The sequence below is a fragment of the Quercus lobata genome, chromosome 2 (assembly GCF_001633185.2).
Source record: "Quercus lobata isolate SW786 chromosome 2, ValleyOak3.0 Primary Assembly, whole genome shotgun sequence".
Classification (NCBI taxonomy): domain Eukaryota; kingdom Viridiplantae; phylum Streptophyta; class Magnoliopsida; order Fagales; family Fagaceae; genus Quercus; species Quercus lobata.
The window spans coordinates 6,270,708-6,294,042 of record NC_044905.1 but is presented as its reverse complement, the minus strand read 5'-3'; the positions used below and the strand labels follow the sequence as shown (position 1 = coordinate 6,294,042).

Genomic DNA, 23,335 nt, shown 5'->3' with positions numbered 1-23,335 from the left:
GAGAAAACTAATGATCTACTTAATGAAATAAATAAAAAGTTAGACCTAATGAAACTAGAATCACAAAAGACATGGAGCCACTAAAAAACAAAGATATGACATTAAATACAATAAGAAGAACTGAGGCTTCAGAGGATGAAGAATCAGAAGACAATCAATTGACAAACTCATCAGACATAGATAATTTAGAATCACAATTTACATATAAATTACAAACTAATAAATTAACTTTAGGATCTTCATCGCAAGATTGCAAAAAAGGAAGAAATGATGAAATATACCCCAAAAAGAATTGGTATCCTAAACCTACTCCCCCTGATTTACAATTTGAAGAAAGACATTTGTTAATTCGTCTTATTCGCTAGATTTGATATATGAATGGAATATTGATGGAATGTCAGAATATGAGATAATAAACCTTTTACATGAAATGACCTTGCTCACTAATGTTTATAAGAATCATGGAAAATTAGACCACCAAGTAGCCCATTTAATTGTCATCGGTTTTACTGGCCAATTGAAAGGCTAGTGGGATCACTATTTAAATAATGATATGTTTTAGTAATTCTTTATCTAAAACAAATTCCTTAGATAAAACATTAAGTCGTCTGTCATAATTTGTGAATCCTAATATGTCTATTTAGGTAGGAGAATCAGGTTGAGGTTGGGGCTCATAAAGGGCTTAATGAACATAAGGGGTCAGTTGTGTGGTTTTTGTCGGATAATAGGCTGTTTCTTTCTGGGCCGAGGTTCTTTTGGTGTTTATAGGAGGAAGGCGTATGACTGGAGGAAGATTTTGGGGAGGTAAAGGTCTGGAATCAAAGAAAGGTGTCCTAGAGGAGAAGGAGCTTCTAGGGGTAAACATCATACGGGTCTTTCTGCCTGAAGAACTACTAAGTCTAATAAGGCTGTCAGTTGTCAGTCATTATTATTGAAAGAAATTATAACTATACCGTATGTCTTTTGAGCTATAAAGTTTGGTTCTATGTTTTCTACCTTTGGTGAAGGAGCAATGGCATCTAGTTGCCATCGTTTAGGAAGGTTTATGTCTTTCCATTGTATCTATCGCGGTACACGAAGTCTACTATTTGGGGTTGAGGCTTGAAGAAGGAGAGTATGTCCTTTAAGGGATGGTTCTACCATAGATTGAGGGTCTAGGGTGGTTTTCATAAGTTTATAATAAATCCTATAAATGATAGCTAAAGGTTCTGAGCCTTCTTTCATATAATAACCATCTATTTTTATATTCAAAGTTAAAGCATCCATAATATTTTTGTCAGATAGACTTAAAGCAAAATTAGGATAACAATTAAAGTATGCTGGTCCATTATGTAAACTTGTTTCTATCATTCCTAGAAGTGAGTCGTTAAATCTTAAATGTTTGTCATCTCTTAAACAAAGTAAAACACTTTTATTTAAAGCTTCTTTTGTTAATGGTTTTACAGCTACCTAAACCAAACCAACATGTAAAAAGACATATTTTTCTCTATGTCGGTTAATTGAGTCTATTGAAAATAACTGAATTGTTTCATATTCATTAAATAAAGAGTAAGTTCTTTCAATAGTTTTTATAGTGAAGTCTGTCATGAAGGATAATTTAGTAAATGAAGTCTATCAGTAGATTTTATCAATTTTTTCTGTCGGTATATTCCATTTATTCCATTCTAACAAATTCCTGTATATATCTTTCATGCTATATTCCTCATAATTAACTATTCTATCATTATCCATGTTCTTATCAGTGTGTGCCTGACCTAAGTGTGACCTAGCAACAGATGATGAGTGACTAAAAATATTCATTCTACTTCTAAGCAATTAATAATTACTTGCGAAACTATTACTAACCACTGGTATCTTTGCTATCGAGACCACCTCCTCAGGAAACTCCATTGCGAAACCACCCAGACAACGCCTGTCCATCGGCTAACAAAAAACAGGCTGACCAACGCAAAACTATGGTTTGTAAATGAGTCTTAAGGCTGACCAACGCTATCAAGGAGCAAGTAGTGGCTATAGAAGTAATATATGTTCCTAGTAACTTCTTAATTGCAAAGAAATAAAACTCATACATCTACCACCCATGGCTCTAATACCAAAACATACCCAGGAGAGAGCACAACAGTAATATGGAAGCATAAACAATGATAAAATAGATAATAAAGAAGAAAATAACAAAATAGATATATTCAAAATAAGTTAAAACGGAATATGGAAACAGAAACTAGTAAAATCTTACTTGAATAAAAACTTCTATCTTTGATTAAAACTGAAAACGTATGTCTATGATACAAGCTTTGAAAATAAAACTCTGTCTAAAGAGTTACAAGATTACAAAGTAAAATCTGTTTTTGAACCTGAAAGGTTACAAGATTATGTATGTCTGAAGGGAAGGGTTACAGGATTTCTAAGAGAGGGAGAGAGGGCTCTCCGCCATATAGCGTCTCTTCATGCCTTCAACCCGGCTTTGTGTTTCCCTGTTGAGTGTACATAAGACGTGGCAGCACCTTGCTAGCGTAAGTCCAGATCTGGCAACAAAATGGTAGGTGTGATGGCGCAACAATAAGCAGGTGCATCGCATCTGGGGTGCATGAAGACACGTGACTCTGGTAGGTGCCTAACTACTCCCTTTAATAGGTGGGGGTAGGTCATTTGCCTCCCACTTACACCTGACGAGGTGGGGGCGTGAATCCCCACTAGATTATAATCTAAGGTTATAACTCCACTTAATATCCTTTTATTGTAAGTGAATTTTGACATATCCACCGATAAATGACATTTACTTTTTATATATTTCATGTTTGCAAAATTTTCAAAAGATGAAAAGAATAATAGATATGTTATCAATTAAATGTTTAAATTTTAAATTTTTGTAATCTAAAATTATACATCAAAAATAAGTTTATAGATCAAATAGTAAATAAAATCCAATTGACATGATATTTTACATGTGTGTTAAGAACATAAAAAACATGCAATCAAATGGTTAGATTTTTAAAATATATAGTCATGTTAATTTTTTTAAGTGAGAATCGTAGCTTCAAGTTACAACCAAGTTTGTTACCAAACTTTTTCTGATTGATTAATATAGAATTAGCGTAAATGATGTGGAATATGTGAAACTCACAACCATATCAATTATTATGAAATAAATTTTGAAAAATTTTATGTCCTCATTCTTAGAGGAAAAATTAAAACAACTTACTGCTTACAATCACTATCAGGAAGTGGTAATAAAAAAAAGAATACAGATAATTCCTACCAAAGCAGAATAAAACAGGTCACGTTTAGTTGAATGAAAATGATAACTTATTATTACTGTTATCAATTCTAGACAGGAAAGAAGTTGAATAGATCAAGAATTGTCAATTGAAAATCATAATTAAGACACTAGATATATATTATTATATTAGTGGTTTAGCTTAACTTCCTTTCATTCAACCAACTATATATGGCTGATGCATGCGCTTGCGTCAACAGCAACCAGCACTAAGAAAGGCATTCATGCCTGTACTTAGTCAATATAATAGCATTATAAAAAAATTTCACGACTCTTTTTGTCGTGTCAAAAAGTTAGTATATTTTTTCAAATAAAAAGGTTGGTGTATATTATATAATATCTCTTTAGCTCTACAATTTGATACTCGAACTTAAGTTCATCCAAAAAAAAAAAGATACTCGAACTAAGGAGACTTTAACTAAATTCAAAGCAGACCAATATTCTATTATAAAGTGGCATTGTACGATACCATTTTGTTTTTTTTTTTTGTTGAATATCATTGTATGATATAACTTTTTGGATCATTTGCGCACGCCATTATTTGAAGCCCATCCAATAAGCAAGCTGTTTTATATCATGGGAACATGATCAGAACTGACCAATTCGATCCTTAAATCCAACTTGATTTCTAAACTATTACTCAATTTTCTCCTCTCCCACCGTGATTACAGACCAGATTTGTCAGTTTTAAAATATCATTAACCTGATTGGCATTAGCCTAAATCTCAACAATATTGACTATATTTTACCCTTTCATTTTTAAGTAAAATGACTCGACAAAAATAGATTAGACTATGTAGGGAATATCCATGAAATTCCTAGATCTATGAGATGTAAAAATAGAAAGAAAAAAAAAAATGCAGCAAAAAAAACAGGTAATTACACAAAACAATATTTACGTGGTTCAACAATATGCACATGTCCACAAAATTTTAGTGATTTCATTATTTTCAAGAAAAAATACAAGATACGGCAATATAAATTTATACTCTTAAAACAATACCTCAAACCCTAATCTAAAACAACAATATTGTATGTCGTGCACTGAGGATCCAAAATGGTAAAAAAAAATGAGCCAAAATTTTTTGGGCTTGGGCCTATTAATCCAAAGTCTTCACTCCATAAGCTAAGCTTTAAAAAATTTTCAATTAAAATCGTAATACTTTTACATTGAGTGAGCGTTTGGGGAGTGCTTATTCTTGCATTTTCAGTTCCACGTTTTGCTCTTTTTTTTTTTTTTTGGCACGTGAACAGTAACCTCACATGGGTTTACTGTTCACGTACTGTTCATGTACTGTTTACACATTAAAAATATTAAAAATAGGTCCTACGATACTATTCACATATTTAAAAATTATTTTGTTACAGTACTTTCAGTTTTCAGTTTTCAATTTCAACAACAATAAACTCAATCCAAACAGATCCTGAGTCTCATCATAATTCAGATTAAATACAACTACCCTCTGCATCATCCAAGACTGAAAGTCTACATTTTGAATATATTGAATTTTGCATGTCTTCCTATTGATGAGGATTAGATAGTAGTAGCAGTGAACATTTAATAGCTCACGTGTTTGGAAACTTCTTGGAAAGATCGGTTCAATTTGACAAAATTAATGGGTAAAATAGAAAAAGAGGAAAAAGAATATTAATTTAATTGTATAAATTATAAACCAATCCATTGACTACTATGTCCTCACTTGGTTAATTGTATTTGAACAATTTTTTATATTCATCCCAGTGTGAATTAGGGTTATTCTGGTCTTTGGGTCGCCTAAATTTTCCACGCATGTGGGGAGTAGGAAAGTTGCAGGAAAGAAGGCAATGTTAAAAAAATAATTCATGGTCAAAGTCAACAAAAATACCCATAAAGGCTGGGAGGTGAAAATTATCAAATTACCCTCGACCTTGCAACTAATTTCCAGGGCAAACCTAACTTGACAACTTCTATGGCCTTTTTTTATAAATATTTTTTAATTATTATTATTTTAATGCAGGCCTGTTTTTTATTTGTTTGGTACAATGTACATGGCCTTACTCATTGACAATGTTGAATGAGAGGCGAAGTAAAGGACTGTCCCTGCTCAGAATTTGTACAGACTACATAGTACCACTCTTTGAAGATTTCTAGTACAGTTCGTCAAAAAAAAAAAAAAGATTTCTAGTACGTTCAGTCAAAAAAAAAAAAAGATTTCTAGTACAGTTCAGTAAAAAAAAAATATTTCTAGTACAGATACTATTTTTGCGTGCCTTTGGATGGGGCGTTTTGCCCTATCCGTACATTCAGCATTTTTTTTAGTGAGTCTTACTAGTATTGTTCATGTATCACTAAATTCAATCAACCAGATTTTTATTGATTTTTAGGTAAATTTGGATTTTACAATATTATTTATATTTTTAAAAAATATTTTGTTACAATATTTTTAGTAATAAATTTTTAATTTTAGTAAATAAATAGTATCCAAACACATCCTTAATACTTACACTAACATAATAATTTTTTTTTTTATAGGTGAGGCTAATATACTAATAATTATGTTAAAGCTATTTTACTGATGAATATGATATCATATAATCATACTCATCTTAACATAATTACTATTGTCAATTTAAAGTATGTGTTGTATATCCAAGAGTTAGGTCCTTTTGGATATATATCACTGTCAGATTTTTTAAGACATTCTCTCATCTTCCCATGCGTGTGTTAAAATACTTAATATTCTCAACAAAAACAAAATCTTAACATAACTACCAAGTTTTGCATAAATATTTTTATATAGGCTTCAAATTATATATAAATATAATCATTAATAGACTTTTTATATACATGTGTCTGAAGGGAAGAGAGAAGTGAGTTTTTTTTTTTTTTTTTTTGCATTTATGTATAATATTTATTGTTTTTTTTTTTTTTTTGAGAAACTTATATATTTATTGTTCATCCACCTAAGTTATTCAAATTTTCTAGGACATTTTTAGTCTTAATCGCATAATATTGTGGGCAAATTTAAGATCAAAGTAAAGAGATACATGTGTTGGAATTTTTATGTGTGAGTAGTGTATTTGATTAAGTAGTAAAGTCTCACATTTGATATTAATGAGAAAAACGAGTGATTAATATAATATTGTTGAGTTCATACCCATTGGACTTAAACCTTTTTTGTTAAGTGGTGTCTTTATATGTTATGTCGACTACTCAAGATGTCTCACCAATGTGTTATCTCCTCAACAAGTGATATCAGAGCCAATGATTCAAGGTCAAGTATTTATTAGTGGATTTCACCAAGTAGAATGAGGAAGACTCCCATGCCCTTCACCCATGGTTAAGTAAGGGTTCTACCAATGGTGAGTCAAGGTAATTATGTATTGGTGACTCTTGTAGTTGTACAAGAAAAACTCTTATATTTGCCCCAAACATGGTTGAGTAAAAGGGCACACTATTAGTGCTGGTAATGCATAACACTTGAATCTTAGTTCCATTATTTGACTTTGTCTGTCAAGTTAATTGAAACTCACAAAATAAAATTGTTTGTTCGAAGGAAAATCGACATATATATATATATATATATATATTGCTTTTATAAAGGTGAGTTCTCCATAGGGTCAATCATGCAACCAATCATTGATACCCCATGAATTGGTGTCATTTAAGGAAAAATATGTTTGCTAATTTCTTTGAAATAAAGATTACTCACAGAATTCACTTAGTAGAACAAGAAAATATCTTTAAACTAAGAAAATAAAATAAAAAAATTGCCTAAAAATTAGGCAACAGTTATAAATTTTTTTTTTTTCAATAAATCAAATAAGGTAAACCATTTTTATGGAGCATATAAAAACTGAAAAAAAAATAAAATCAGTTACTTTTTTTATTTTTCATAAAAAAATTCAACTTTTTATAATCAAATATCAGAAAAATAAAGGAATTAAAAAATTCCTCATTTTCACATAGGAGACGCCGTCGTACAGGGAAACGAATGGCAGAATCGTAAATAGAGAAAACAAATAGTCCAGTTTGTAACTTTGTAAAGCTCAGACATAGCCGCCGTCTATTAAAACCCGCAAGGCTCTTCCAAATTTTTCGCAATTATTATTTCCAAATTTTTCATTTTTTTTTTGGTGTTTCGGTGGTTTGGCTCCTGAGAGAGTCTCTCTCTCTCTCTGTCTCCGATCAGAGAAATCTCAGGATCTCCCAAAAAAAAAAAAAAAACCTCAAAACTAACTCTCCGATTCAACCAAAACCTCGTCCGATTTCCTTACCTTAGTTTCTCCGAAACCCTCAATTCATCCTTTCGGTCTCCGATTCAGTGTCGTCCACTGCGGAAATGGCATATCTCGGATTCTAGGGTTTCCCATACCATCCTCGTTAGTTAACGAATTCACTATTTACCGTATCCTCAACAACCTTATCACAATCGCAAACATGGCATTACGTTATACCTTTGGTGTCTCTGGCTATGTCGCCCAAAACCTCGCCACATCAGCGGGCCTTCGTGTCGGGAATTGCAAGACCGTCGGGGATTGTTGGATCCGAACCCGGATCTTCGGGCCAAACCAGAAGACCGAGTTCGACCCGGCCAGCACGGTCCGCAACTACCGCTCCGATCTCCGAAGGCCCTCTCTGTTCGAGAGTATCGCCGGTGAAATTATCGGCGAGAACTCGAAGAGTCCTATCGTTCTCGGCTTGATCTCGGTGATGAGATCGACGGCTTGTGCTTCTGGCACGTCAGCTACGGCTCTGGGTGTTTTCGGAGTTTCGCCTTTTAAGTCTTCTTCGATTTTGTCTTCGGTTTCGAAGTGGGTGCAACCACCTTGTAACGACGAGCCTGAAACGTCATCGGAGTCATCGACAACAATAACGACGACGACGACGACGATGAAGATGGCGGCTGCGGCGGAGTCGAAGTTTGATCAGAAGAGTGGTTGGTTGTCGAAGATTTTGAATTTATGTTCGGAGGATGCAAAGGCTGTGTTCACTGCTGTGACTGTGAGCATATTGTTCAAGTCATTCTTGGCGGAGCCGAGGTCAATTCCTTCGTCTTCTATGGCCCCTACTCTTGATGTTGGTGACCGTATTTTAGCTGAGAAGGTCAGTGTTGTGAAAGTTTAGGTGAATTCTCTGATTTTGATCATCATTCTTAAAGGTACTGTCTTTGGGTTCGAATCAATTTGGGGTTATAATTTGATAAATGGGTATGTGCTTAGCAAGACTGTTATTGATGGTTCTGATTGAAATTTTATGTTTAACTTGATGTGGGTTTATAATTTCATGTATGGGTATTTGCCTGGTAAGACTGTTGTTGATGATTCTGATTAGAATTCTATGTTTAACTAGATGTGGCCGACCCTGACGAGTCTGTTAAATAGCTGACCTCAAATTTTTGGGACTAAGGTTTTGGTTGTTGTTGTTGTTGGTTTTGTTATATGAGTGTTTGTCACAATTTTTACGTGTAGTTAGGATCAATTCTAAAAGTTGTATTCCTTTTATTGACTTCAAAAGGGAAAAAAAAAAATTGTACAAATGAACAATGATGCAATTGGGTTTATTAAGGGATGTTAGAAAGATTCTTATGGTATATTGCGGTTGCATTAAGTGCTGAAAATTTTGGTTTATTCCATTAGTCACTTTAGGCACCCAATGGATTTCCTAAGATTTTAGCATGTAGTTCTTTGTTTGTTTAATGATTTGGTCGTTGATGCTCTGGTAGATTGAGAAGATATATGGAATTGTCTAGATAAACAGAGATAAGACAGTTAAATGTTGATTTTGTTGCAGGTGAGCTTATATCATCGCTTCTGTTTTTGTTGATGTCACAGGTTTCATACTTTTTCAGGAAGCCTGAAGTTTCAGATATAGTAATTTTTAAGGCACCTCCAATTTTACAGGTATGAGGTGAAATTTACTTAGAAGTGCCTTTGAAATTTTTTTCTTTCCATTTGATTGAGGAGGGTTTCTGATTTTGTCAATCGTGTGCATTGTGCAGGATTTTGGTTATTGTTCAGGAGATGATGTATTTATAAAAAGAATTGTTGCAAAGGCTGGAGACTATGTTGAAGTAAGATTTCACATATATTCAATTGATTATATCTGTGTCTTAAGGTCTTAATTCTTGCCTTCTCTCCCCCCCTTTTGTTTTTTTGTTTTTTTTTATAGATTTAAGAAGCAATTTATTGAAGATCTTTTCTTCTTTTCATTTTCCATACTTAAGAAAATTTTCTTTACCATTTATCTCTATTATATTGGATCTCACCTGGCCATTTCATGTGATAGGTTCGTGATGGGAAATTATATGTGAATGGTGATGTTCAAGATGAAAAATTTGTTGCGGAGCCACTTGCTTATGAAATGAAACCAGTGGTAATGCATCCCGTATATCTTTAATTTCTTTTCCTTCTGTTGGTTTATTATCATATACCCTATGCATCATTGAAGCATTGGTAATAACATAGTTTTATGAATTGATTTTGCAGCTTGTGCCTGAAGGTTATGTCTTTGTGATGGGAGACAATCGCAACAACAGTTTTGACTCTCATAACTGGTAATTCTAGAATCTTTGTATTGCTGATGATCTTTTTGGTTTGATAATATGCTGATTAGGTAGGAAAGTAACATTTCCAGCATGTGGCATCTACAGATAATCAAACATGATTTTGTTAACATCTAGAATGTATGAAGATTAAAAGAACTGTCATTGATGTTGGTCCATTAATATGGTTTGAAATTCTGAAAATATTTTCTGACACGGCATTTATCTTGTTGTCAGGGGTCCGCTTCCTATCAAGAACATTGTAGGTAGATCGGTGTTTCGTTACTGGCCTCCATCCAAAGTATCAGACACCATATATGAACCTCATTTGGGGGGGAATGCTGTAGCAATTTCTTGACACATTGGCCTACACATTGGCCTCTTCTCGTTGAGGAAGAATCTTAACTACATTGATTTCACCTAGATGGTGATTCTACAAGTTATTTTTTTCACCCTTTTGCTCGTTATTGAGCAGTTGTGAATTTTGAACCTTTTTCCCATCATGTGCCTGCTTATGTTGGATTGGTTCTTGGTGGGGTATCTGTCTTGTCCATCGGACTGAAGAGCGGTCAACTGTTGCCGCTGATGGATTATTTTCTGTAATGACATGTTTAAACCTTTTGAACAAAAGAGTGAGAACAAAAGGAAAGAAAAAGAGAAAACATATCTCGTTTTCATTTATCTTATTCGACCATTTATGTTGTTGTTATGTATCAGTACTTGGGAAGTTGATGCACTTTTACTTGGCACTGGAGGACTCAAATATCTGAAGCAAGATGGTTTTCTGGATGTCTGGTGCTGCTATCGCTTTAAATGTAGTGCAAAACTCTATTTCACTTTGTTATTGCAGTTAAAGCACCCCCCTGATGGTGAATTGGTGAAGGGAACTCGGGTGCTGCTATCACTTTGAATGTATTTGGAAATCTCTATTTCACTTTGTTGTTGCAGTTAAAGCACCCCTGATGGTGAATTGGTGAAGGGAAGTAGGCAGGCAGATACTTTACGGTGATACTCAAAGCTCATGAATTTATCCATACAGCCTCGCATCACTGGTCCAGCAGCTGGCGATCTCATGTAAAAGATCTTGGCTATTAAGATGGTTGCCAAGCATCTCTTCTAATTTCTGGGTTGATCCCACTCTTTTCAGTGTACTTGCAAACTATGAATCCATGTACTCTATTCATCGATGGTTTTGGAACGATATGTATGGAATTCTATTAAGTTGCAAAAAATGCACTTTTATTAATTGTGGCCCTGAGAATTTCCTCTTTTTAATTCTGCTCGTACTGATATTGAATAATACGGCATACATGATAGGTGCGAGTTGAAGGGATCACCTTCAAAACTTAAGCTACTGATTTTATTACATTTTAACAAATAAAACTACTTGTTGCACTTCTATAATGTGATTCTGTGGGGGGGGAAATTGTTTAAAAAGGCCATATAAAAGTGTAGTTAAAAGCAAATTGCAAGGGGAACAAAATATGATAAAAAAGCATTATCTTGGAATCAACCCCCATCCCCCACCAAACCATAAGCATTCTTTAGAAGAGCAAACTGTGTACATTCCTACACGTTCTAGCTTAATGCATTCTTTAAAGAACATGATCTCACATGCTCCAGTTGACCGTCGAACACGTTCTAGGATTAGCTGTTACTCCTACCCTCCCCTTATATTGTGTGGCTAATGGCTAAAATAATCGGTCCAAGTGTCCAACCACTCATTATCTGCTGTTTAGCTAGCTCAGAGATTTGACCCGGTCCATGAACACCTGCAAAAAACCGACTATGGAACAATGGAGACTTGTCGAGAGGGTATGTCAGTGGAGGATTCTCTGATTCTTATGTTGGTAGAGAGTATATGAATGAGATTCTTTTGGTGTATCTCTTAGGGCTTGTAGTGCGGGTTTATAGTGACCAATTTGTACAACCATGGGGATTAAGTTATCTCATGATTTTATGGATTCCATTCCCTTGCAATTTTTTTTTTTTTTTTTGCTAAATAAATACTTTATTGCTCAACCCGAAAAAGGGGAAAAACAAAAGAACTGGACCAAATTCCATCTCTATCTAAAGCCCGCAAAATCAAAGAAGGCAGATTTGAGATAGGAACCGGCCTAGTCCAGTTTACAAGAGCTACCCATTAGGCCACAAAATGGGCAGAGATATTGTCCTCCCTACAAACAAAAGAAAATTTTACATTGGTAAAGTACTTTACAAAATACAAAATATCATCATATAAAGTTTTAATACTCTAACGGGGATCAACATCTACATTACGAATTGGCTCAATGACATTCCAAGCATCTCCCTCTAGTATAATGTTCTCATAGCCTTCACTAGCAGCAACAGCAAGTCTAATGGCACTCCATGCTGCTCTAGCTTCCCCCACTAAAGGATTGCTGGGAACAAACTAGTCAGACCATACTTTTAAGGTATTGCCCATATAATATCTACTTATCACTGCAATTGTGGTTTTTTCATCCCTTATTGCAGCATCAAAGTTCAGTTTAATCCAATTGGATGGAGGCAGCGACCAAGACACATCATTATTTGACCTCATTGACTGCTCACTCCAAGCCCGCTTGTGTTCTTGAAAAACTCTTAGGATCTGCTTAGCAAGCTCTATTGGATTACTATTATTCCCTTTGACTCTAGATTCCCTTGCAATTTGTTCCCTGTGATTCTAGACTCATCCATTAATCTTCAGGGTTTGTTGCTTATTCCAATGACGATAGCTAGTTAAATATGGTTATCTTTCTAGTCATACTCATAAGTCCACGCTGCTACGTCAATCATCTCACTTGAGATCAAACTTACCTAACACGTCACAATTTCTCTTCATCGAAAATGAATAGTGAGATGGATTGGGACTTAAGCTTCAACCTAAAACAATTTCTTAAGTTTAGACATTAAAATTGATAATAAAAATTTTTTAAAAAAAAAGTCATAAAAAAAGGGGTAAAATATTATTTTGGTTTCTAAACTTTACCAAAAGTTTATTTTTCATCCCTAAATTTTAAGAAGTTCATTTTTCGTCCCTAAACTATTGAAAATGTTTTATTTATGTCCTTAAACTTTACTAAAAGTTTGTTTTTCATTCCTAAACTATTGAGAAAATTCTTTTTTCATCCTTATTTTTGCCTTCATGCTATTCAAAAAAAAACTCTTTATAAAATTTAAGGATGAAAAAAAAACTTTTTAAAGTTTAGATAAAAAAAAAAACTTTTAATAAAATTTAGAAACTTTTGAGAAACAATAAAATTTAGAGATTAAAATAGTATTTTACCCTTAAAAAAAATTTACTCTGCGTAACAAAGGAGAATGTGACTATAAAGCAAGGGTGGAGATTGTGATCCACACACACACACCCCAGCCTAATTTGGTGGGGCATTATCGTAATCTCCAAATCTCAAAAAAATCAAAATCAACAACCACCTGCCTAGCCTACCCTTAACCAGAAAGCAAAAACAGATTCGGAAAGAACCCTCCAATCTTAAATCAGTTATTCTTTTTACCTCAGATGAAGAAGAACAGTCATCGTGGTCTTGTTGTTCCTTTGTCCTTCCCAATCTTAATTATACTCTCATTTATTACACCTTCCTTAAACGCCTCGAACTCCAACCTCACCACCCTTTTCTTACAGGTACACGTTTATCTTATCAGTTACCTCAATTTTTTAATCCAAATCTTTCTTAAAACTCTTTTAATAAAGCTGAGATCTTTATTATTAATTTCGTGATTATTCAGGATGTCCTCAAGGCAATCTCGTTGAAGCAGAAGTGGGATTTGGAGGACGTTAAGGTTTCCAAGTTGGATCTGCGTAAGGTTCGGTTTGGGAGTGCTTCTCGGGTCGAGTTTCGGATCGGGTTCGGTAAGAGTAAATGGGTCATCAAATGGTCTGAGGATGAAGAACAAGAAGTGGGGTCTTGGAAAAAGTTCAAAAATGAAAAGAGCGATTTTGGGTCCTTAGTTACTGAAATTGGTTCTTTGATGGGTGTGCTTAACACGTTTAAAATGGAGGGTCCGTTTGAGTTACTGGTCGGTGGTGATCACCAGCTTTCTCTATTGTTGCCGGTATGCTTTTTATTTAAGCTTATCAAAGTTACTGTTTTTTTTTTTTTTTTAAATAATTAAAAAAAAAAAATTTAGCTCTGATTTATTGGTAATGGAGTCAAATTTGAATATGTTGGATTGGATTATGACCAAATTTGTTACTATATTGATGTGGGTTATGAGTACTAATTGGTAATTTTTAGTTATTGTTGTTGAATGAATTAGTTGTAAGATAGAAAAAAAGTTTTGTGAATTAATAGAAATAAAATTATTTGTATATGGGTATCTTATTTTGCTTAATCCAGCTTGTAAAGTTTGTTATTTTATATCTTCCATTGGGTTTTATCAGTAACTTTGAATTGTTACAAGCATTATTGTAATGTTTCCGGAGCCAAGGAGCTCTAGCTCAATTGCCACCCTTACAAGTTCTAGGTGGAGGGTGAGATCATGGGTTCAAGACCCATACCAATTGAAAAAAGAAGATAGAAAAAAGAAGAAGTATTATAATGTTTCTGGAATTTGTAGCAAAGTTCTTTTGGCTGAAATTGTTAAAGATGCAGCTAAAGATCAGCCGGTGTCTGATGCTTATCAGCGCAAGAAACATGAACCTTGCATGAGAAACTTTTTTAGGGCTAGCTGTTATGCAGCTGCATTACTTAAGAATTTGATGGTTTGCTTTTATGTCTAACTTAAATCAGTTTCAGTTATTCAGAGGCCAGGAATGACTCTAAGCTTATTATTTGAATCCGACTGTTTTCTTCCAAATTGCATCTTGTTGGTTTCTTTTTACCTGTGAGTCCATAATATATTGTGGTCTGTTAGTTGTTTTATCCAACTATCTGCTTCTTTGTATCATATGTGAACTCAGTGATAACTGTCCATTTAATTTTATCTCTTTATGTGTGCATGTATTAGATAAGTATCTGATTCAGTTGTAGTGCCCTGGATAGCCTTGTAGTAGGAACGAACATCAAACATGCCATTCCCAGTTAAACGCCATCTTATTTTATCACTCTCCCCCTCCCCTGTAGGCACCTTAGAATAGATATGATTTAAGAAGGAATTCACAGACTCCACCTCCCAATCATGAAATTCCTTTTGAAAGCTTACATTCCAGCTTAACCTCTCCCTCCAACCGCAAATCAGAAACTTAAGACTTCCTTAACAACTGAGCGATTAAAAATCAGGATACATATATTCTATGTAATTTATTTGTTACTTTGAGTTCATGATGGTGAACCTGAAGTAACTCTCTTTTCAATAAAACTTCATGAATTACTTATATATATATATATATATATATATAGTATTCTGTTAGGGCACCAAAGAGCTTGTAAATGCTTGAGTTTTCAATTTATTTGATATCTTAAATGAGTAAAATGAATTTTTTCCTGATAAGTTGAGAGAAATGCTGTTAGGTATCTATTCATTTGGTTACTGTGATAAGAGTGAAAATAAGGATTTGAATTTTGAATTTTGAGTTCTGATTTCTGATTTCTTATATTGTTTGTTTGATCAAGCTTTAAAATTTCGATGATGCTAAGAAATGTGGTGCCTTTTAAAAAAAAAAAAAAAAAAAAATTAATGGTTTCTGGGAGAGGGGGGAAGGGGGTTTGGGGAGTTGAAAAGACTTATTTTCTAGCTGCTAGAGCATTTTTATTCTGTTCTGGATTCTAAAAATCACTCCTCAGATTGATATATCACCACCCTGACTATCTTTTTTCTCTTATAAGATCTCCGTGGTACATTTCATTTTCTGTTAAGCAAGTGAATAGTTTTGATACAGTGATCTTGAAAAACAAAAACAAAAAAGAGCAGGAATACAGATTCCAGAAATTCTTGTAGAAGCCATTTAAAATCACCTTGGTTGTAATCTGTTAAAACAGATAGCCTCAACAAACAAAGGCATATGTTTATTTATTTATTTTTCTGCCTTGCTAACTATATTTGTTTGGCAATGTCTAGCTGTATTCATGGATTGACAAAGTTATCCTACCATATTGATGTGCCTATATCTTTTTATTTTTTAACTGATATGTTTATTAATGGCTACGAATGTTTTGCTGCACACAAGATTGATTCTTTAGTGCAACTTCTGACAGTCTGGACATTTTGACCTTTATCTCCAGATGAACATTTCACATAATGGTTTGAAACGAATTCTTGTTGGTGAAGGCATCACAATGGAAGTGAGAAGAGCGCAAGAAGTCTCTCTAATTCACTCATCTGGTCTTGGTATACCGGTGAATAGAAGTGTTGCAATTAACAAGGAGAAAACTGAGTTTTGGCCCTTTTGGCAATCTATGTGCATCCCATTGCTTCCTATACAAGTTTTAGGGGCTGCATCAGTAGTTGCTTATAGGACTCGAAATCCTGATGCTTACATTGAAACTACATTCATTTCCAAGGACACAATTGAGTTGCTGCCGGAGAAGTGTTACAATAGTCATATTTACAAGGAACGGGCTTGCCCGATTGATTTCTTGAGTTCAAGGATTGCTTTGCTGGAAAGAGTTTTGAAGAGCTTTCTTGGTGACAGAATTCGTCAAAATCATTCGGGATTCCTCAAAACAAAGATTAAAGCATCTGCTATCATTCGTTTCCCAATAGAACTGGAAAGAGATATCAGAAGTAATGACATACTCCATGGTAAGCTGGCAGAGTGGAAAACAAGGCCAAATGTTGAAAGAATGTGGTTTGAGGTAATGGCAAGAGTTGAAGCAGAGACTTTGTGGCCTCTTCTGGTTAAGAAGGTGAACCCTTTCATTGGAGTAGATTCAGTTTCATGGAGTAATTTAATGTCTAATGTATCTTTTACGAATTTACGATCTGTCCTTGTCCCTTCTGAGGCTCTAACGCTGGATGTGAAGTGGTAGCATGAAATTATTGTATTATACTTTGTTTTGTGAATGTTCACAGGTCAAGGCAGTGTGCTGTCATTTTGCCTTTTCTCTTGTTTGATGGGGGGTTGTATTATCAGATACATGTATAAAAAGCACTCATTGGATTTGTACATAAGTTAAAAAAATTTGAAAGGAAAATGAGAGATAAATCATGATGTGCATTCGTTTCTGTTGACTAATGTAGAATGGTGATGAGCTGAGCTTGGTTTGAGGATAGCATGATTTGTTAATGAGTTTGCTTGTCATTTTGGCAGTCAAGATATGTTTACAATCTCCATTGTATAAAGCATCACAACTGCCACGATGGGCCAGAACCTCATTTTGGTAAATAAGAGTTTCATTAAGCTCAAGGGAACAGTACTACAATGACCAAACCAGAAGCATCTGAAGCCACCAGAAAGAGACCTAACATCATTAAGCCATGGCCATTTCAACCTTGCCCTCAACATCACCTTGCTTCACTTCCACATTTTTGTATTTATACCATGATGCACACACCAAATAAAACCCAAAATTCACCACACTTAACACTGACAATAACCAATAGAAGTAGTTCAGCTTATCTCTATTTATGTTATTATTAGCCAGCCACCCACCACTCACCTTATTCACCACCTCCACCACCACTGTGCTCAAGAAGTACCCAAACGCCACTGAGCACCATGAAATGGCTGTGCTTAGTGACTTCATACCAGTTGAACTCTCTGCATAGAAAAACTCAAGCAAGCCCACAAGGGAAAACATATCTGCAGCTCCAAATATAGCATATTGGAAACCAAGCCAAAACAAACTCATAGGCAAAGGCTCAAGACTATCCACCATGTTATGTTTATAAGCCAAAGATTTGCGGTGTGTCTCCACAGCTCCAGCAACAGCCATAGAAACAGCTGAGAGCACTAACCCAATACCAATTCTCTGAAGGTGTCGAATTCCAGTGGGAACACCTGTGATTTTTCTAGCCAGTGGAACAAAAATCCGGTCGTATAATGGGATAAGAACGAACATGAATAAGAGTGGGATTACTGGGATTGAAGAGCCAGGGACTTTAAAGCCAAAGAGATTGGGGTTCATGGTTGTGCTTTGTTGGATAGTGAATGTTTGGAGTTGAGCCAAGCATGTGTTCATGAATACAGTGCTAAATATAATTGGCAGCATGCGGATTAGAATCTTTGTTTCTTCAACTTGTGTTATTGTGCACAAGGTCCAGGGTCCTTGTGTGGTTGATGTTGTTGCATCATTGGTGCTCCTAATTATTGCTGCTCGGTCCAAAAATCTGTGAAATATACGGTAGGGTATTTAGTTTCACGTAATATATATATATATATATATATATACACACACACATGGTTAGGTAACTTTGAAAATTTTGATAACATATATACCTAAATTGTTCTGTTCTCTGCAGAATTTCATCCTGTGTTCTTGCTTCTTTGTCATGAATCTCATGAAATTCCTCTGTATTTTCTGGAATTGGAAGTTTTCGGTTTTGGATGGCAGCCACAAAAACCTGAATTTTAAGAACCAAAAAAGATTTCAATTAATTAACCCCAGAATTTGTATTCTTAATCACCTATTTTATTACTTTGGTAAATTACCAATTGTTCCAAAATGTTAAGCAATTAAAAAATGATAAATTTAATAATTAAAATATTATTCTAATAGTTTGTAAGGTTTGTATTATAAAATTTGTCATATCTCTAGTATCATTCCAAAATAAAAATGTAATTTAAAATTTTATTTATTATATTTTAAATATGTTAATTATCATTTTTTTTATGTATCCTATCATACCAACCTAATTTTAGTTATTCATATATACTATTTAAATATATATTAAATAAGGAGTTATAATATGTTCAAAATTAGTAGGTATGGTACATTAAAAAAAAGTATGTACAGTAGAATTCTTAATCACTTTATTGTTATCTCAATTTATAAACCTTGTGAAATAAATTAATAATAATTTTTGTATTTTCCAATTGTCTAACATAAAACCATACATCTTTGTATATGGTAGTTAATTACCTGAAGAATCCGTAGTAGTGGGCTTCCCATGGGCTTATTATTCCGATACAAAGACTTGCCCATGCAAACAAATATCAATGAAAATAAGACTGCTACAAAGCATATACCAAAGCCCCACTCCCAGCCTTGGTTGGTGGTTATCCATACCAGAATAGTCACACCAAGTATAGCTCCAATGGTGAGGCTAAGCAAGAACCAGTTAAAGAAGCTTGACAATTGAGCTACCTCTTTAGGGTTCTTTTCATCGTTGAATTGGTCAGCTCCCAAGGCTGGCAAAGCTGCCTTAACCCCACTGGTTCCAAGTGCAACCAGGTATAAACCAGTGAAAAGGATTGCTGTTTGGCTAGAGTTTGCAGCCTCACATTTGTTCATATGGCCTTTGCATGGTATGGGTCTTAGATGGGGGAAATGTGCTTGAACTGCGAGGAGGGCATATCCCTGCATATATATGCACAAACAAAATGTACATAAATTTTTAGTAATGTTACAGATACACTATTTTTCATAATTATTAGTCTATTGTGATTAAAATAACATTACTTTCAAAAAGGTATATCACTTACATCATTTTTATGATGTATCAATCATAACAAGTCATGGTACACCATCTTTCATAATTATTGGTTTTTTGTAATTAGAGTAACATCATTTTCAAATGGATATATCATTTATATCATTTTCATGATATATCAATCATAATAAGTCATGTAAGTTGATATAAAAAAATATTATGTCCTTTGTATTTTTTCTTCCAGCTTTTAGGTTTTTTTTTTGCTAAAGTATAGCTTTCAAAACTCATTTTTTTCGAAGTATATTTTCAGTAAAAAGCAATCAACGAAAAAAAAAAACCCAATAAGGGCTGCTTTTGTGGGATTTTTTGTTTTGTTTTATGTTGAATTGCTTTAATTTCCAAGCTTTTGTTTATTTAATTATCTCTAGAAGGATTGGACAACTTGAAGTATTAAACTAATATCAGCTTGACTCTATCTCTATCGACAGAAAACGACATCCACCAAACAAACTACGTGGTGGGTATGATGCTAAAATTATGAATTCTCAAACCATGTGATTGGATGCTATCATGCTAATGATTAAAGCTGTGAAACTACTACGTAAGACTGAACAATATATTTATAATTTTTTTTTTACTATTGTTGAGTCATTGACACATTGCCATTATTACACTTAAAATAATTTTAGGTTATCCCCAAATACTTTGGTAGTTGTATAATGCTATCTGCCTAGAGACAACTTGTGGAGTTTTTTTTTTTTTTTTTTTTTTTTTTTTTTTTTTGAAATGGAGAAATGGAGTTTTTACTTTCTTTATTCTCCTTTCTCATTGCGTTAAGAAAAGTTTAGGGTGTTATATAGGCTGTCCAACTTTATTATATATACCATAATAAAAATTTTTTGATTCCAAAAATTTAAACTATTAAAAGCAATAAACTTATAATTTTACTATTATTCTATCACTGGCCAAGAAGGAGAATTCCAGGCTAGAATGGAAGACTAAACGTACCAGTAGTTCCATGGATATAAAGAGCACACAAGTCTTGAATCTTGACAAATAGGTATCACAGATGAATCCACCAACAAGTGTTAGCATGAATGCAGTACCCAAGAAGTTGGTGAGCGTTGTGGCTGATTTTGTTAAGCTGAAGTTCATATATCCATAAAAATATGTTACTAAGCTCACTGCAATGGTGATGAAGGCCATGTTCTCTAGTCCCTCAGTAGCTGCATGAATTCACAGTATAAAAAAACCAACCAATAATCACATATAATTCAAGAATCTGAACATAAAAAAAACACACACACACACACACACAAAATAGTTGAGGATAACATTATGATTACCAAATACAAAAAGCGCAGCTCGATTTCCTCCTAGCCTTTTTTCTTTCTTAGGCTGGGTTTTAACATCTCTGCAGATGCCCTGGTGAAATAATCACATAGAGAAACATTAGCACATATAGCATGTAGAGCTTGAAATTGAAAAGAATAAAAGGAAAATGCATGAGAGAGCTTTAAAGAAACAAATATGGGAAAACAATATCATCTCTAATATAAATGATGTGGGAATCTGTATAGTTAGATTTAGGAAATAAATGCATTTCAAGTAAAATTGAGATTCTCTTCCAAAAAAGATGGCGGCTCTGAGACCAGTGCCTAGTGAAGTTTATGCAAGACGTTAATTACCATTGTGTTGGAGCTTTCTTCTCTGGCCTGCTAGGAAAAAGGCTCCTTCTCACTTAGTTGTGACTTTTTTAGAATGAACTCCTCTGACTATTTATTGAGACAAATGTTCTAATCATTCATATAGTGACAATAATAACATAAAAGGAATCAAATGGCATCCTTCCAGAAATTATTAGGATCATATTTTATCTTTGGAAAAAGTTAACGGCAAGACATCAATTAGTTTTTAGTGTATACGGAGATTGAACCTCAGATTTATTATTTAACCATTAAAAATTTTATTAGTTGAACTAACTTAAACTTATTATTTCTTATGAAAGTGATGTTAATATTTTTTTAAATAATTTATTAACAATGGTTAACAGCAACATTAATCTTTTTATACGATCTCTTTCCCAATAGCTCTGTCTTCACCCATAAAAAGTTAAAAACCATTTCTTTAATGGTGGATATATATTTTTTTGATAATAATGGTGGATATATGAATTATATTTGTTTGACTTTAACTATCGGAATCCGTGATAAATGGAGTCGAACGCTACATTATAAAAGAGATCGTCACGCTACTGTAGTCGAATACTACATTATTAAATTATTTATTTGGCTTTTGTTCTTGAGTGGCTTTTATACACATAGGCAATGTTTAGATACATGTTGCGTTTTGCTGCGTTTAGTTTCCTGCGTTTTTTTTTTTTGCATGCGTTCCCCCTCCCTACAAGCGGCTACTGTTCATGTACTGTATATGAACAGTAACCATAACTTTTGACCAGTCTTTCGTGAACAGTACATCCGTACACTGTTTAAAGACTCACAAATTTCATTTTTTATCAACTTTTTTATTAAAAATAGGTCTCACGGTATTATTCACACATTTTAAAATTATTTTACTACAGTATTTTCAGTTTTCAGTTTTCAATTTTAGTAAAATAAGTTCTATCCAAACAGACCCATACACTGTCTTTTCACAACTGTTTTTTTCTTTTAACTTTTATACGTTCCCCCTCAAAAAAAAAATTTTATACGCTAAAATGTAAATATTTTCACGATAATTATAAATATTAATGTGAATTGGTAGATGTAAAAGAGTGCGAAATGATTTTTTTTTAAATGGCAGCCGTACATAGTGGGCTCAAGACAATTAATGGTCAACACTTTCACAGTTTCACTATCTAATGTCTAAGATGGATGTGACAATTCTTAGTTTAAGAAATCACCATTGAATAGTTGTATGTTGCTAATGATTATACTGATAAACTGAAGCTGCAATATTCATGCAACTAAAAGCAATAGGTTATTGGTTTTCGACATTTCACGTTACTGTATTGGATGGAAGGTTTTTGGTTGTAACGCATGTCAACCTCTTTAAATTTAGGGGGTTTACGGTGAGGAGTTGCAGTTAGAGCATTAGTATTCAGACGCAAAAGTTCTATTTTATACATTTAAAATTTATTTTATCTATTTTACCATCTTATTTTATAATTCGTTCAACATTTTAGTTTTTATCTTTACATACAACTTATTAAAATAATATAAACTTAACCAAAAAATAATATAAAAAATTCAGTTTCTCTCTTTACTTCCATCTCTCTTTCCTCTCTACCTATTTGTCTATCTCAAACCCACTCAACACCTTCTACAAAACTCAGCCACAAACAACAATTCCGACACCACCAAAATTACCCAAAAAAAAAAAAAAAACTCTCACTACCAACCAACCACTACCACTGAAAATCCTTACCACCACTGAATCACCCACAAACCTACTAAATCTAAGCCAAACTCTAACCAATTCCTACCAACAGTGAACCCATCCCACCACCACCACAACAACCCCCCACCGCCACAACAAAAAAATCAAAGCAATACCAAAACACAAACCCAATCTGAGATAGAGAATTGAAGTGAGAGAAAGAGAGAGAATCGAAGTGAGGCTAATCTCTAGTCCATCAATGCCAATCTCCAAACCACCACTCCGTCGACGCCGATCTCCAGTCCACGCTGTCAACGTCGATCTCCAAACCACCACACCGAAATCCCAAATCCAAACCCACCAAACTCTAATCATCCAGCCAAACCCAAACCCGACCACCATCTATTTCTCTCTTCCACACCGCCACCGCAACCGCCGCACCACCCCAAAGCCCAGCAGAAACCCATAAAACCCAATAAAAGCCCCAAAACCCAGGCACACAACGCCTCCACCACACATGCTAAGCCGCTGCTACTACAGCCACACCTCCACCACGCAAGCACTAGACTATTTGAGAGAGAGAGAGAGAGAGAGAGAGAGAGAGAAGTGAAAGGGGCAAAGAGAGGGAGTGAATGAGAGATGAGAATCAAAAAAAAAAGTT

At 34.1% G+C, this 23,335-nt stretch overlaps 2 protein-coding genes across 2 annotated transcripts; one reads left to right on the top strand and one right to left on the bottom strand.

The window, feature by feature from the left end:
- The first annotated feature begins 7,373 nt into the window (after nt 1-7,373).
- On the top strand, nt 7,374-16,927 carry LOC115958068. Its single transcript, XM_031076434.1, has 11 exons — nt 7,374-8,363; nt 9,092-9,160; nt 9,259-9,330; nt 9,546-9,632; nt 9,746-9,813; nt 10,039-10,157; nt 10,277-10,400; nt 10,519-10,580; nt 13,263-13,447; nt 13,552-13,878; nt 15,987-16,927. Exons 1-11 carry the CDS (start codon nt 7,698-7,700, stop codon nt 16,731-16,733), a joined length of 2,526 nt encoding a protein of 841 aa, XP_030932294.1. The 5' UTR covers nt 7,374-7,697; the 3' UTR covers nt 16,734-16,927.
- A 107-nt stretch (nt 16,928-17,034) lies between these two features.
- LOC115974244 (protein NRT1/ PTR FAMILY 4.5-like) lies at nt 17,035-21,030 on the bottom strand. Its single transcript, XM_031094506.1, has 6 exons — nt 20,985-21,030; nt 20,643-20,721; nt 20,305-20,522; nt 18,786-19,223; nt 18,143-18,267; nt 17,035-18,033 (listed from the first exon to the last, which is right to left on the bottom strand). The coding sequence occupies exons 1-6, from the start codon at nt 20,985-20,987 to the stop codon at nt 17,175-17,177; spliced, it is 1,722 nt and encodes a 573-aa protein (XP_030950366.1). The 5' UTR covers nt 20,988-21,030; the 3' UTR covers nt 17,035-17,174.
- Nucleotides 21,031-23,335: the final 2,305 nt, after the last annotated feature.

Excerpts from the sequence above, each read along its gene's own strand:
- LOC115974244 (XM_031094506.1), bottom strand. Across the intron at positions 18,268-18,785 it reads CACTACTACGGATTCTTCAG|GTTTTTGTGGCTGCCATCCA; the intron begins GTAATTAACTAC and ends CTTAAAATTCAG. Across the intron at positions 18,034-18,142 it reads CAGAGAACAGAACAATTTAG|ATTTTTGGACCGAGCAGCAA; the intron begins GTATATATGTTA and ends TATATTTCACAG.
- LOC115958068 (XM_031076434.1), top strand. The coding sequence starts at position 7,698 with ATGGCATTACGTTATACCTTTGGTGTCTCTGGCTATGTCGCCCAAAAC. Across the intron at positions 9,633-9,745 it reads CTTATGAAATGAAACCAGTG|CTTGTGCCTGAAGGTTATGT; the intron begins GTAATGCATCCC and ends TTGATTTTGCAG. Across the intron at positions 13,879-15,986 it reads AGCTTTCTCTATTGTTGCCG|ATGAACATTTCACATAATGG; the intron begins GTATGCTTTTTA and ends CTTTATCTCCAG.